Source organism: Protopterus annectens, chromosome 3.part1, assembly GCF_019279795.1.
Source record: "Protopterus annectens isolate FY-2018-M chromosome 3.part1, PAN1.0, whole genome shotgun sequence".
NCBI classification, from domain to species: domain Eukaryota; kingdom Metazoa; phylum Chordata; order Ceratodontiformes; family Protopteridae; genus Protopterus; species Protopterus annectens.
Window position 1 is genome coordinate 876,832,873 of NC_056732.1, and position 14,079 is coordinate 876,846,951.

The 14,079-nt window shown below is 38.7% G+C and overlaps 1 protein-coding gene across 1 annotated transcript in view; it reads right to left on the reverse strand.

Moving 5' to 3' along the window:
* Positions 1 to 14,079, reverse strand: part of LOC122798305 (cadherin-7) — a 705,913-nt gene that overhangs the window by 212,220 nt on the left and 479,614 nt on the right. Inside the window, exon 5 of the mRNA XM_044067132.1 lies at positions 13,574 to 13,741. Within this exon, the coding sequence (XP_043923067.1) occupies positions 13,574 to 13,741 (168 nt within the window). The remainder of the gene's footprint in view (positions 1 to 13,573; positions 13,742 to 14,079) is intronic.

Below are 14,079 nucleotides of genomic sequence, written 5' to 3' on the forward strand. Positions count from 1 at the left end.
GAGTACCTCTAAGAGTGAAAGGGAAGGTCTACAAGAGGGTAGTAAGACCAGCTATGTTATATGGGTTGGAGACAGTGGCATTGACAAAAAGGCAGGAGTTAGAGCTAGATGTGGCAGAGATAAAGATGCGAAGATTTGCAGTGGGTGTGATGAGGGTGGACACAATTAGGAATAAGTATATTAGAGGTTCAGCCTAGGTTAGAAGGTTTGGAGACAAAGCCAGAGAGGCAGGATTACGTGGGTTTGGACATGTGCTGAGGAGGGATGCTGAGTATATTGGGAAAAAGATGCTAAGGATGAAGCTACCAACTAACAGGAAAAGAGGAAGACCTAAGATAAGGTTTATGGATGTGGTGAGAGAGGACATGCACGTGGTTGGTGTGACAGAGCAAGATGCAGAGGACAGGAAGAAATGGAAACAGATGATCCGCTGTGACGACCCCTAATGGGAACAGCCGAAAGAAGATGATGATGACTGTCAAAACTGAATAAAAAGATGTACGCTGAATATAATAAGCCAGACAGATAGTTAAAGAGTGTGGATTTGTTTATTTATTAATTAATTAATTTATTTATTTATATTTTTTTTCCCTTAGCTTTGCAGAAAGAGCCACACAAAGTCTGAACATCGTTAGCATTTAAAATGTTATTATCAGATATGCTTTTGAGCTAGTTGGTTAAAAGCAGTAAAGTAACAGTTGAAGAGTCCATGTAGAGAATAACAAAAAGTTGGTAAAGGAGTAATGTAGTAATGCAAATCATAATGTGTGAGTGTGTGTGCATTTTTTTCGTTGCCTACTTCTATATTGTGTTTTATACGGGCAACTATCTTGCCTTATCCTGTCATTTAATATTCCTGCATTTCACATATCACCATTTGCTAAACAATCCATAGCAATGCAATTTGTCTGCTCAAAGTGTTTGCATGTAATGCTGTTGTAATATTTTTTGGAATGTATTTATCAATATGAGTAAATGCTCATGCCATGTGCTATATGTCAGAAAACAGTATAGTTTAACTTTTCTGCTTGGGATGTGGTTGAGAATGGCCAAGCTAATAAATAAAGTTGTATATTTGTTGCAATGTATTTTATTTTATTTTTAGTATGCAGAAGCTGAGAGTATTTTAATACATGGAGTGGATAAATAGCTTTCCTTTGGTTACATCGAAGATCATTATACCAATAATAGATATATGGAAAACACCTAGGTCAGATTCTTATACAGAGAAAAAATAAAATCACAGGAGACACCCAACATTTTTTATCATGCAAAGCAAATATTTCTTGGCTCCTTTGCAAGAAGGTCTTTAGGAAAGTGTAACATAAATCCATTAGCCACATTATATATTGATCTCTATCAGCAAATCAGTTAAGTCTGCAAACACATGATTGAGTTACTGAGTAATAGCAATTAGCTTTTGCAAAGAACCTACTCATCGATACAGCCATTTCTATGAGCAGGTCATGTCTGCTTAGGAGTAATAAATATGTATCAGATCTGCTGAGCAAATTAACACCTATGATTCTATTACTAGAAACACAAACTTTACTGCTCATAAAATTAATTTATTTAATAGGTTACTTGTAAGCAAGCTAAAGCTGGTTGAATTAAATGATTAATGTAAAATTTGCTTATTTAAATTTTTGCAATCTTTCTACCTGAATTTTAGCCAATTTTCAGTGAAGCCTGAAGAGAAAAACTCAGTACTAAAATAAGAGGATACTCACAAAAATTTATAGGTGCATTAGTGAAAAACAGTAAAGAAAAAAATTGACAAAAACATCAAAACATCCCCATTGCTTACATTTCAGACTATACATTGATAAATGTTCAGGAGTTAGAAGAAAGAAGTAAGTTAGGACACTATGATTAATATACAGAAGAGGCATTGAATTGTGTAATAAAAGGACTGGTCAGTGACTGAAGGATAACATTAAAGTCCAAAGAGTAGTGCGAGAAGGTCATTCTGAATACTTGATGTATATGCCATTTTCCTTTTGTATTTGTATCACCTGAGAGACACAAAAGTGTGAGAGTAGGAAAGGTAAATATAAATACTTAGTACTGACAATGAAGAAAGAAACAGGAAGTGATGACAAGAGCATGCAGAGCGTAAGGGCAATCCTGATGATAAATGTCTGAAATATGAGCTGAGAGATTTAATGGCTGATAGGGTGGACACAGCTAAGTGGCTAGTTGGAGGAGGCAATACGTTTTATAAGATATGATTAAGGTAAGTTTCTAATACTGGAAATGGCAGCAGAATTAAGAAGAGGGACATCACAATTATGCTATTAACTGAAATTAATTTCAAGTCTTACCAAAGTCTAACTCTTGCCAGAGTGAGTGAGTATCAGTGAATGACTAGATAACAATATCTAGTTTGTATTTCTCAATAAATATAGATAGCCATTGATCAAGGGTATTACCTTGGAGATCACGGAAGTTGTTGTGTTTTTTGGCTTTTCCCGGTTAGGGCTCACCACAGCGGATCTCCAGTCCACTAATGATTGGCAGTAGATTTTCACAGTGCCGAGTTGCCAGCTAGACACCCTACCTTCAATGAAGGCACGCCCATTCACGCATGTCTTTTGGAACGCCACTTGATCCACAAGGAGGACATGCAAACTCCACACAGAAGGCACTCCCCACACACTAGCTGAGAATCGAACGGGAGAACCTTTTGCTGTGAGGCAACAATGCTACCGCTGCACCACCGCGGATTGGAGATCACAGAAGTAAATGTCAAAAAGGAGAGGCTCTGATAAAGTATCCAGTTGAACACCTATAGTAGCATTTTTCTCTTAGTGGAGAGGCACTCAGAACTCTTACTAGATGGTTTATTTCACTCAACCCGTTTCCTATTCACTGCATAGCATATGGACATAAGCTTAGACTAACACATTTGTCAGTGATGCTTGCATGAGGAATAGGATAACAGTCTCTGGCCAAGTCAGTACATACTGTGTGCACATTATGACCATCTTCTACTGCTTCATTGACATTTTTGATTAAGCTAATAAGGTTAAGGAACAGAATCTGCTTCTGGAAAAAATCATATTGATTAGGGCCCAGGGCTAGAAGGTTTTGAATATCAGACTTTATGAGATTTTAAAAAATATAAACAAGACTGGTAAGACTAATGGCTCTGTAATTTCCAGGACTGATGGCAGAGTTGCCTTTACACAAAGCCATTTCAATGACTGCTTTTCAGTTATCTACAACATATCTTGCTGACAAAATCAGATTAAAAAGATTTAGCATGGGTTCATATAGCTCATTCGTGTCACCAAAAATCAGGCAGCGTACGATATTAACATGACCAATTAATGTGGTGTTGATTGTTTTTGAGAGGGCCAGGATGGCTTGTTCAGTTTTAGGGGCAGGATGGCCTGGGGAAATGGGCAACAATTATAGATGTGACTTGTGTAGCATTAAAACTGAATTTATCTCTTGCATTTAAAGCTACTTCCCAGGAATCAGAATTGATGGTATTGTTTTGGATACGGTCTAAACAATGTTGGATATTGGATCTTAACTTCATGAAATAGTGAAAAAAGCATATGTCATTACTCTTGTTAGCATCAGGTATTTTGTGTATCTATTCAGCTTTAAAATTCATTATGACACCATTAAGTTCTTCAATTTTAAGTGTATAAAACATGACCTATTATATGCATTGAGTAAATTGTTCTTCTTATTTATTTATACATTTGTTAAATTGTTAAATGCAATGGTCCACAAACCGCAAATGGCAAAATAAAACAATATAGCCTGAAATTAAAATTAAATTCATTATTAAAAATAAGGTTAAATCCACGGTGGTGCAGCAGTAGCATTGTAGCCTCAGAGCAAGAGGTTCTCCCATTTGATTCTCGGTGGGAGCACCTTCTGTGTGGAGTTTCCATGTTCTCCCTGCGGTCGAGTGGGCTTCAAAAGACATGCATAGAATGGGGATGCCTTCATTGATGGTTTGGCATCGAGCTGGCACCTCAGCACCCATAAAAAATCTACTGCCAATCATTAACGGACTGGAGTTTCTCTGTGGCGACCCCCAATTGGAAAAAGCCAAAAGAAGAACATTAAAAATACAGAATAAAATAACATTGATAAAATTTGAACTAAATGATTTCAGTATGACAAAATATATTAAACAATAATTTAGAATGGCAGAAACCTTTTCTACAATAGGTTCATAGGTTCATAGGTAGGTATTAGGCTATCTGCCCAAAGGCATTCATAAGCCTAACCAGAATGTGTTGGCTTTCACCACCCCCTTAGATCAGTTCCCTGTGCCTCTGTCCAGAAGAGCCACTGAAGTGATCCCGGGGTAAACCTTCTCTTTCCCAACCACTTGTCAAGGTTTCTCTTGAAGAGTGTTAGTGAGGAGCTGTGCCTAATGTAGACTGGAATCTTGTTCCAGAGCATGGGAAGTCTCTTGGTCAGGAATCTATCCCTCCAGCACGTCCTGTCTATTGTTGCAGTGAGGTTTATATCCCTAGACCATGTGGGTCAAGGGGATATGTTTTTTTTAGGTGGAGCATGTCCATCATTTCTGGATTAGACATGGCCTTGTATGTCAGGCAGAGATCCCCTCTGAGTAGGCGGTATGCAACCGAGTACAGCTGGAGTTTCTTCAGTCGAGTTGCATAGGGCATCTGTTTGAGGCCAGTGATCCTCTTGGTGAGGTACTTCTGTGGTCTTTCCAGTTGTTGCAGGTGTCTTGTAAGGTACATCCCAAATTGGGCATTGTACTCTATGATGGGTCTCATGAGTGATGTGTAGAAGGGTAAGATGACCTCTTTTGATCTGGATGCAAACCCTTTTGTGAGTAGGTGGGCCACATAGAAAGATTTTCTAACCTCTTTGGCAATGTGATTATCAAAGGAGAGATTACTATCTACTTGGGTCCCCAGATCCCTTATTACGTCTTCTGTATTTAGGGGGCTCCCACCTATGTGGTAATTTGTGGGTACTTTGTTTTTTCCTAAAGGGGATGACTATGCACTTTTTGGCATTTAGCTTAAGGCCATGGTTTTGACACCAGGCATCTGTATCAGTGAGACCCTTTTGGAGGATATCTGTGTCAGCTGGAGAGTCAATTACAGCCCTTAGTTTGCAGTCGTCTATGAACTTGGTCAGCCATAGTCCTCCTGTGCTTGCCTGTACCTCTGAGAAGTGTATGCCGAACAGGAGAGGTCCTAGGACTGAGCCCTGGGAAATGCCACGTGTACCCAGTTTAGAGTCAGACCTAGCTCCCGCAACTCTAACCATGTGGATTCTGTCCATGAGCCAGCAGGCAACCCATCTCGTGATGTAGGGGTTTATGTTCAGGCTGGTGAGCTTGTCTATAATACCAGAATGAGAAATAGTGTCGAAGGCCTTTGCGAGGTCTAGGTAGGTTGTGTGGACCACCTTTCCCTCATCTATAGCCTTGGTAACTGTCTCAAGGAAGTCAACCAGATTTAGGAGACATGATCTGCTCTTAACAAACCCGAACTGGGTAGGGTCCAGTGTTTTGAGATTCCCAATGTCTCTGTTAATGAGATCCATGATGATGTGCTCCATAGCCTTGCAGACCAAGCTACAGGCTTATAGGGCGATAGTTCCCGTGGTCTGTTGTGGCTCCACCTTTGTGGAGCGGAATAACCATTGCTGTGCACCACTCTATGGGCATGTAGCCTGTAGAAAGGCTGAGTTTGAACAGTGTATTTAGGTGAGGGGTTAGTTCATCTTTGAGCTTGTGTAGGGCATAGCCTGGGACACCATCTGGTCCCATTGATGCTGTATTTTTGGCTTTGGAGAGGACAGTTTTAACCTGAGTGTCTGTGATTTCAGGGGCACTACATTCTTCTGGTATAGTTATGGACCCTTTTGGGGGTGAGAGGTGGGTGAAGTTTGCACTGAACCTGTCTGCCAGGATGTAGGCGATATCAGTCAGTTCAGCGTATTTTGTGCCATTCTGCACTAACTCTGAGCAGATCTGAGAACTGACACTTAGATTCTTGACATAGCTAAAAAAATGCCTTGTGGTTATCTTTGGAGTCCTTGGCAATTTTTCTTTCAAAGCTAGCCTTGGATGATTTTATGAGGGATCATAGTTTCTTGGTGATACTGATCAGGGAAGTCTTTCCTTTTTGTGATTTTACTCTTTTCTTTAAAAGTTTTCTCCTTCTATTGTATAGCTTGTTTATGGCAGGGATCCACCAGGCTGGCTTCCTTTTCTTGGAGGAGTGAGTCTTGGTTTTGCTTGGGATAGCATGATCCATGCATTCTTGTAAGTGCCTGTAGAGTGTATTAGTAAAGGATTTAGCAGCTTGGGTAGCATTATCCTTTAGCATGGGGGATTTGAAACTTTCCAACTTGTTCTTAAGTAATGTGGTTTGCTTTTGAAAAGTTTTTCACGGTGGTTTCTTTGACCGGAGGTGCAGGTGGAATGTGGATATCCAGAGTGATTAGTTTATGGTCAGATCTAACCAGCGAGGGGTTGACTTCCGGTCTGGAACACCGGTCGACCATGTTGGTGATGATGAGGTCCAATATGTTGTCACTTCTGGTGAGGGTGTGTACCAGTTGATCCAGGGCATTTGAGTTTATAAATTCTAGGAAATGTTGGGCAAGGGAGTTATTACCTAAGTAGTTCTCCCAGTTAATGTTTGGGTAATTGAAATCACCCAATATCAGGGTGTTTGGTAGAACCTTTATGTTTCCCAATGTTTTCAGAAATGCAGAGTGGGAGTCCTGGGACATGGTGGGTGATTTGTAGCAAGCTACAATTTGAATTGCAGTTCTGCCCATTGTTAGTTGCAAGTGGATGATCTCTGAAGCATCTTGCTGTGCCACTAACCTGGAGGTGAGGGTATCCTTGATGAATATGCATACGCCCCCACCTTTTGTATTTTGGTCCGGGTTTTGTGGCTGAAATGTATGGTATGCATTGTAGCCTGGTAGTGCTGGGTGGCTCTCTGGAGCCTTAAACCAGGTTTCTGTTATTGCATATATATCGATTTGCTCCATACTGAGGAGTGTCTCAAGTGCTTGCATTTTGAGGTTTAGACGTCTGGCATTGAATAGCGTTGCCATCAGTTTTTTGTTACTTTTGCTATTTACAGTGGTGGGTTTGTCTTTTGAGCCTTGCTAAAAAAGGCACTATGGGGGTGGCAAGAGCCTTGGCCAGTATTCAAAAGCCTAAGGGTGACAGGTGCAAGCCGTCTCTAGTGAAGTAGCGTGGCTTGTTGAGCATGTCATCCCAGGCTGAGAGACACTGGATCCCCTTTGAATGACACTGGAATCTTAGCCATCTGTTGAAACTGATCATATTTTCTTTACACTGAGGTATCACTCTTGGTGAGGGCAGGATGCTACTCAGGGTCAGGGTCATACCGGCCTGGGCTACATGATCAGAGAGCCCTTCCATGTCTCTTTTCATGTAATCCCGGGAGGTGTGGCTCAGGTCATTCACACTAACATGGACAATGACGGAGTCGTATTTGTACTTGTTGTAGAGTGACCTGAGTGCTTGTGTTATATGGCGGATCCTGGTGCCTGACAGGCAGCTAACAGTAACCTTCTCCTTGTTCAGCCTAGTGAGTGGTACGGCAGTGTATCTGACTATAGATTCACCTATTACTAGTGTGTTGGGTATGTTATTTTACCTTAAGGTCTGTGATTGTGTGGCACACTGGTTTTGTGAAGTATGTGTTTCATGGTTTGTGTTGGGTGGTGGAGGTTGCTTGAATTTGGAGGTCTCTGTTGCTTTTGCAGATTTTTATTTAGAGCCTCCGAGTATGTTTTCATGTATTTATGTGTGTTTTTTGCCAGTGCTGGTTTCATAGGTCTATGTGAGACTTATGGTATGATGCAGATAATTCCCTTCTCCTCTTGACTGTCTGGTCCAGTCTTGGGTTAAGAGAGCCTAGCCTCCAGTTTGGCTGTATAATTGCATCTCTCTAATGTATTAATGTTTGGTGGTAGTAGGAGAGGGTTGTCTTTGTACATGAGGCAGTTGTAGCATTGCCTCAAAAGGCCCACATTCACCAGTTGGACCAGAGAGTACACCTGAAACTACCCTTTGGACATGCCTGGATAGGTACAGTGAGCTGTTTTACTGATTGGCTGGTAACGACGAATAGAGAGCCTTGTCTTGACTTATTAAAATTAGATATGTAAAAAAGTGGCAACAGCAATGACTCAGAGGATAAGGAGAAATTAACTTATATTTGCAGTCCTCCAGCTGTTGAATCCTTGATTGTACAAGAGAAAACCTTATCTGGAGATTTTTTTTTCAGCAGACAGGGGTTGTTGTTATCTGCAGGGAGTGTTTTTTCAATATCCTACCAGGGTAGTACAACTGTGAACAGTGGAGCTAGATAATTTTATGTTGTTCCAATCAGTAAGATATGTTCTTAAGAGTTTTAGCCGCAGAGCCCAAGTAGTAGATGTTGATTAGGAAAGAATGATATACTACATGAGAGCTTCCATTAAGTTTAATTGAAAAATATGCAAAAGAGACAATCATCTATACCTAAACAGGATTAATTAACAGGCAGTGGTCAAATGTAAGAACAACAAAATTTGTTAGGCACTGCCAACACACACACACACACACACACACACACACACACACACACACACACACACACACACACACACACATGCACACACATGCACACACACATGCACACGCACACACACATGCACATGCACACGCACACACACACACACACACATGCACACACACACACACACACACACACACACACACACACACACACACACACACACACACACACACACACACACACACACACACACACACACACACACACACACACACGCACACATGCACACAACCCCAAGAGCAGCAAACCAACAAAAACAATTAGCACAATCTTGTTCCACAGGAAAACAATAGGCTAGCACACTTTAGGTCTCATCACAAGTGATCTATTGGGATAAATGAGTTATTCGGGTTTTAAGCAGAAGAACATAGCTACTAACAGCTTATCAAAATAGAGGACTAGACTTTAAAGTTGATCACTTTAAATATAACTGAAAACAATGCCAAAAAGGCAATCACCCAACCAGTATTTATAAACTTGATAATTATTAAAAAATGCATTATTGTACCCTTTGAGAAGTCGTCTACCCCAGGGAATTACCACCCGTAAGACCTGATCCAGTTGATCAGTATTTTGGAACTTCCTTGGACAGGGACCTTACTTTTAACCAACATATGTCTATTGTTGTAAGAAAGTCCTTCTTAACTTAAGCTTATAAACAAAGGGATTTTGTCTAGATTTAGGGATTTCATTACCCCCTTTACTCAGCCCTCATTAGGCTAATCATTGAATATAATGCCTCCTTTGGCATGTATCTGTCCAGGCACATTCAACAAGAGGAAAGCCCACAGAGAGACCTTACTAAAATGATACAAGGCCTGAACAGCATGTCCTACAATGGCTGACCGAAAGCCGTCATTATACTTGGAATCCTACAGACTGCTAAGAAGTGACTTGTGTCTGGCATATTAGGCATTCGCTGACCGGTTACTGATGGAATTACTGCACATCAACAAGTCAAATGGCATTAGAAATACTGAGTCCAGGCATCTATACTGCTTCTGCAACATCAACAGAACAGTTGGGAAGGACAGGTATATTTCCCAGAGGATACCACTGCTGTGGAACAGACTCCCATCTAGATAAAATAAAGTTCATTCCTGTACATATTCAAGTTTAACTTAGCTCTATGGATGGGAAATAGAAAATTTACCCCAGGACTGCCCCCATTCTACTACTAGGAGATGCAAATCCTAAATGCTTCACCCAATGCATTGTTCCCCTCAAATTATCTATGGTATGATCACAGTTATTCTCATTAGGGGTAATATACAATTATTAACCATGCAATGGGTAAGGCCAATCTATAACCAAATGGGATGGATTATTTTGAGGACATAAATGGAAACTGGCTAGGCTTAAAATTGCCCACATGGCAGCTAGCCTAGTACTTACCAATGAACATATGAACATGCATTGACAAATGTAGGAAAAACAGAATTAGACAATGTCCCACCCCACCAGGAGCAAAACAACAAAACAATCAGCCATAATTTTTCTCCTCAGTAAGACAGTAGTCTAGCAGACTCTTATTCAATGCATAGGTGTACTAATGATCTAAATCAATGCTTTAGGTTTTTTTAGCAGAAAAAGACAGCCACTAACCACTAATATGACCAAAATGTCTGCCCAAAAGACAGTCTTCCAAGCAGAGTTTATTATCGGCATTAGCTAGATGTAAGAACAGTAAAATCCGCAAGGCTCTGTTCTCACTCTCAGCAGGAGAAGAACAGCAACAAAGAATAGTGTTCTTTGGCAGCAGGTCAGTAGTTTAACAGACCAAATGATGCATATGTAGGAAGCAAAGGCATTTAGCAGTTAAGCATGGTTTTCACAAGCAATGCTTTGTAAGCATATAAAGAATGTATACAAAGCCTCTACTCACAGAGTTAGCATTTCTAAACAACTCTTCTTCAAATGTAGTTCTTAACACATACGAGACAGAGAGTACAAGTAAGTACAAGTAAGTAAAATTTACATTTTTTGTTAACAGTTTCAGAATATGCAGTTTCCAAGGCCTAGACTCTCTTTTGGTGGGGTGGGGTGGGGGTGGGGGTGGGGCTAGCAGAAATTCTGGTATACAGACAGGCATTTATTTGACAGCCAGACTTAAATGAAAAGGAAGTTAGGAATGTGTGTTTAAATTTTAGGCATTTATTTTATTTGTACCTTTTCTTCCATGTTTTTACCTCTCCATTATTTCATTCATGATACATTTTTAGACATAGCTGTATCATACATACCAAAGTAGATTGCTTGCATTTTTGGGAAAATATTTTTTTTAACTGCAAACATTGCTTTTCTTATTCTGATCACTTAATCAGTAATGCCAAGAAGTTTCAAACCTAGATGACCATGTATAACTTCATCTACTATAATATCAAATGTGACTAAATAATAATTTATTTAAATATTTCATTACGTTTGGTCCTATATTGCATTATTTAGGTAAGATAGATAGCTGAACCTAGTCACATATGTTACCATGCATGTAGAGGGCACTAAGTGAATCCCTTTTAAGACTTTGCTATCAGACAAGAAGCAAAATTATTTAGACATGTGGAAGAGGTGCGTGGTTTAAAAATGATAATATAATGCCATGATTCAAAAGAAAGACTCCATTCTGTGCATGGTTATATGACCTTCTTTATATAACATTATTCTCATCCACTTTTCCCAGATAAATAACTTTGTGCCAGTGAATTATTTCACGTTGCACAAAACTCATATTTTTAATATTTGACTTCCAGGCAGTTCAGAGAAAAGACCCAGAAATATCTGTGGTGTGCTTTGGGGCCTTCTAAAAATCTTTAAAGTAGCAAATTATGTCTACCAGATACAGAAGGTCTAGCCAAACAGGAAAAGAGATAATAAGGCTTCATCTGGTGTGATCTCACTAAAAAGCTTTGTGATACTGTATTAAGCTGCCAAAAAACAATTATGGACCTAATTAGAGTACACTTGCCATGACAATGTAATACATATTTCATTTACATGTACTCAGCAGAAATGAAACAAGTCCCACAGTCTCTTATCCAGTTGAGTAGAAGATATCTGCTTTGTAAAATAAAACAAGAAGAAAACTAAAACTACTATGCAGAAACTTATTTTAAAAGTATTTACTTCCATGTCAATATTTCTAGATTGTTTTCTTTCTATTCAATGCCCTCATTATTTTATTTTATTTTCCTGGCAGTTTTGCATGTCAGTAGACAAGATGCCTTTCACACAAGAGCAGGAATGTCTGGTTGAATTCATTCTTTTTACATCATTAGCATATGAACTCATTCATAATAATAGCAACATCCATTAGACACAATCCATTTTAGTTGTCAGATGATACTTGCCCGTCAAGCACCGGGATGCTGTCTCACTTTGCTGACATGTTGTGTTATATTTTGTGACTTGATAATTTTGCTGAGGTAAGGAGAGAAACAGAACTGACTATGTCAGCCTCTAGCCTACACATTAAATGTTACATTGTTAGAAATAAAATGTTCTAATTAGACAAAAACATATTTTACATGCAGGGAAATATAAGTATCTCAGAAAATGTACTGCTACATTAAATTCTACACAGATGATAACAAGTGTAAGCAAGGATGTAGCTAGACATTTATGGTCTATACTCAAGCCTCATTTTATTGCCCTGCAACTCTTTTAAAATAAAATAATTAAGTATGTAATTACTGCTCTCTTTCTCTCTCTGTATACAGATATACTAATTTTAGACATTACATAGCCATTTATGATCTGGTTATGAGCCATAATATTTCTGGCAAATGATCTAGAAAAAAATAAGAATTCAGACATACCACTCAGCCGGCAGACATTGAAAATAGGAACATGGGCCTTTGAAAAATAAAAAAATCCATCTAAAAATCTGGGCATCTAATTAGCATATAAATTGAACACCAAATATCATATAACTTTCCATATCCGGTAGGAATGTGGGATACTGCTTAGAAACAATTTTAAAAAACAGGGAGTGATACAAATGTTGGAAAAAAAATAAAATTGCATTATGAAAGAGACTTTAAAATCTAAAGACTAATGGACTTTATCACAAAATTCTACCAAATAAGGTAATTTGTTTTTGCTTCAGAAAAAGAAATTTATAAAATGAGTGTCCTCTTTCTTTAATTTTTTGTTGCCACTAGTAATGTTGGCCATGTAGTGTAGTTTCCAGTGTTCTGGACAGCTTCACAAATCACATGTGATGATGGGATTCAGAAAATTGTGTGGAAGGGGTTAAATCATATCTCTCAATGGTCTAGATTTTTGCAGAAAGTCCATATTTTTGTCTCATCATTTTGATCTGTTTATCATAAAATATGTAATTTTTGGGCAAATCACTGAAGACTGAAGTCACTAAACAATGTCATACATTTGAGTTTCAGACTTCATATCCTTCAGAAAAATGAATGTTGACACAAATCCTGTTATTCTAGCAACTTTCTATGTTTATATGAGCAACATTTGAAATCTTGGACCCCTGACTCCCATTATTTTAGGCTTTGTCCAGATTTCTTGTGGTGGGAGGTTGACAGGTATGAAAATAGGAGCATATCTCCCATAATAGGGGCATCCTAAATCTGTCCTGAAAATTGTAGCATTCCTCCAAAACATGGACAGTTGAGATGTCTTATTCAGCTGAGTACACACAGTATACCTAGTTACACTAAATAACAAAATCTTAGATACTCATAGTCAAATTTTTTTCAACTATAATGATTTCATAGGCAAGCAATGCATCTTCCTTCAGAAAACAATGCTGTCACACTCTCCACTGATAAGCATAACATTAAACATAATGGCTAAATTTTGAAGATTATACTGAAGACATAATGTAACAATGTTCATTCTGTGGGGAACTCCCATGCTGGATAATGCGTGATTCATTTCACTTGTATTTAACCTTGCTACACAATAAGGTTACTTATGCTTACTTCGTGGGAAGCGGGGTGGGTTATCGTTGACATCAGTAAGCGACACCGTCACAGTTGTTGTTCCAGACAATCCACCCATTTGTCCGACCATGTCCTTAGCTTGAATTACCAGCAAATAACGATCCTTTGCTTCTCTGTCCATATTAGGCAATGCTGTTCTTATAATACCTATTAAACACAGAAAGATAAAATTAAAAATGAAAAAAATCAGTAACAATCATTTTCTTGAAATATGTCAGCAGAATTATTAGCAGTCCATGAACTGCCATAAGGACAGCATGATTTTCACCTACAGATTCTATAATCAGCACACTGGGCATTCATGCAACATAATGGGACATTTTTCTCACATTTTTACACAAAAAAAACATATTTGGAAAGGTTATATAAATGTAAACCATTAAATCAAATCTTCTAAAGTAGAGCTTTATGCCAGTCAGTATGTTTAATATAGGATAGTTACTTAACGGGTTACATTCATGAAATAAAACATTTGAACCCATTGA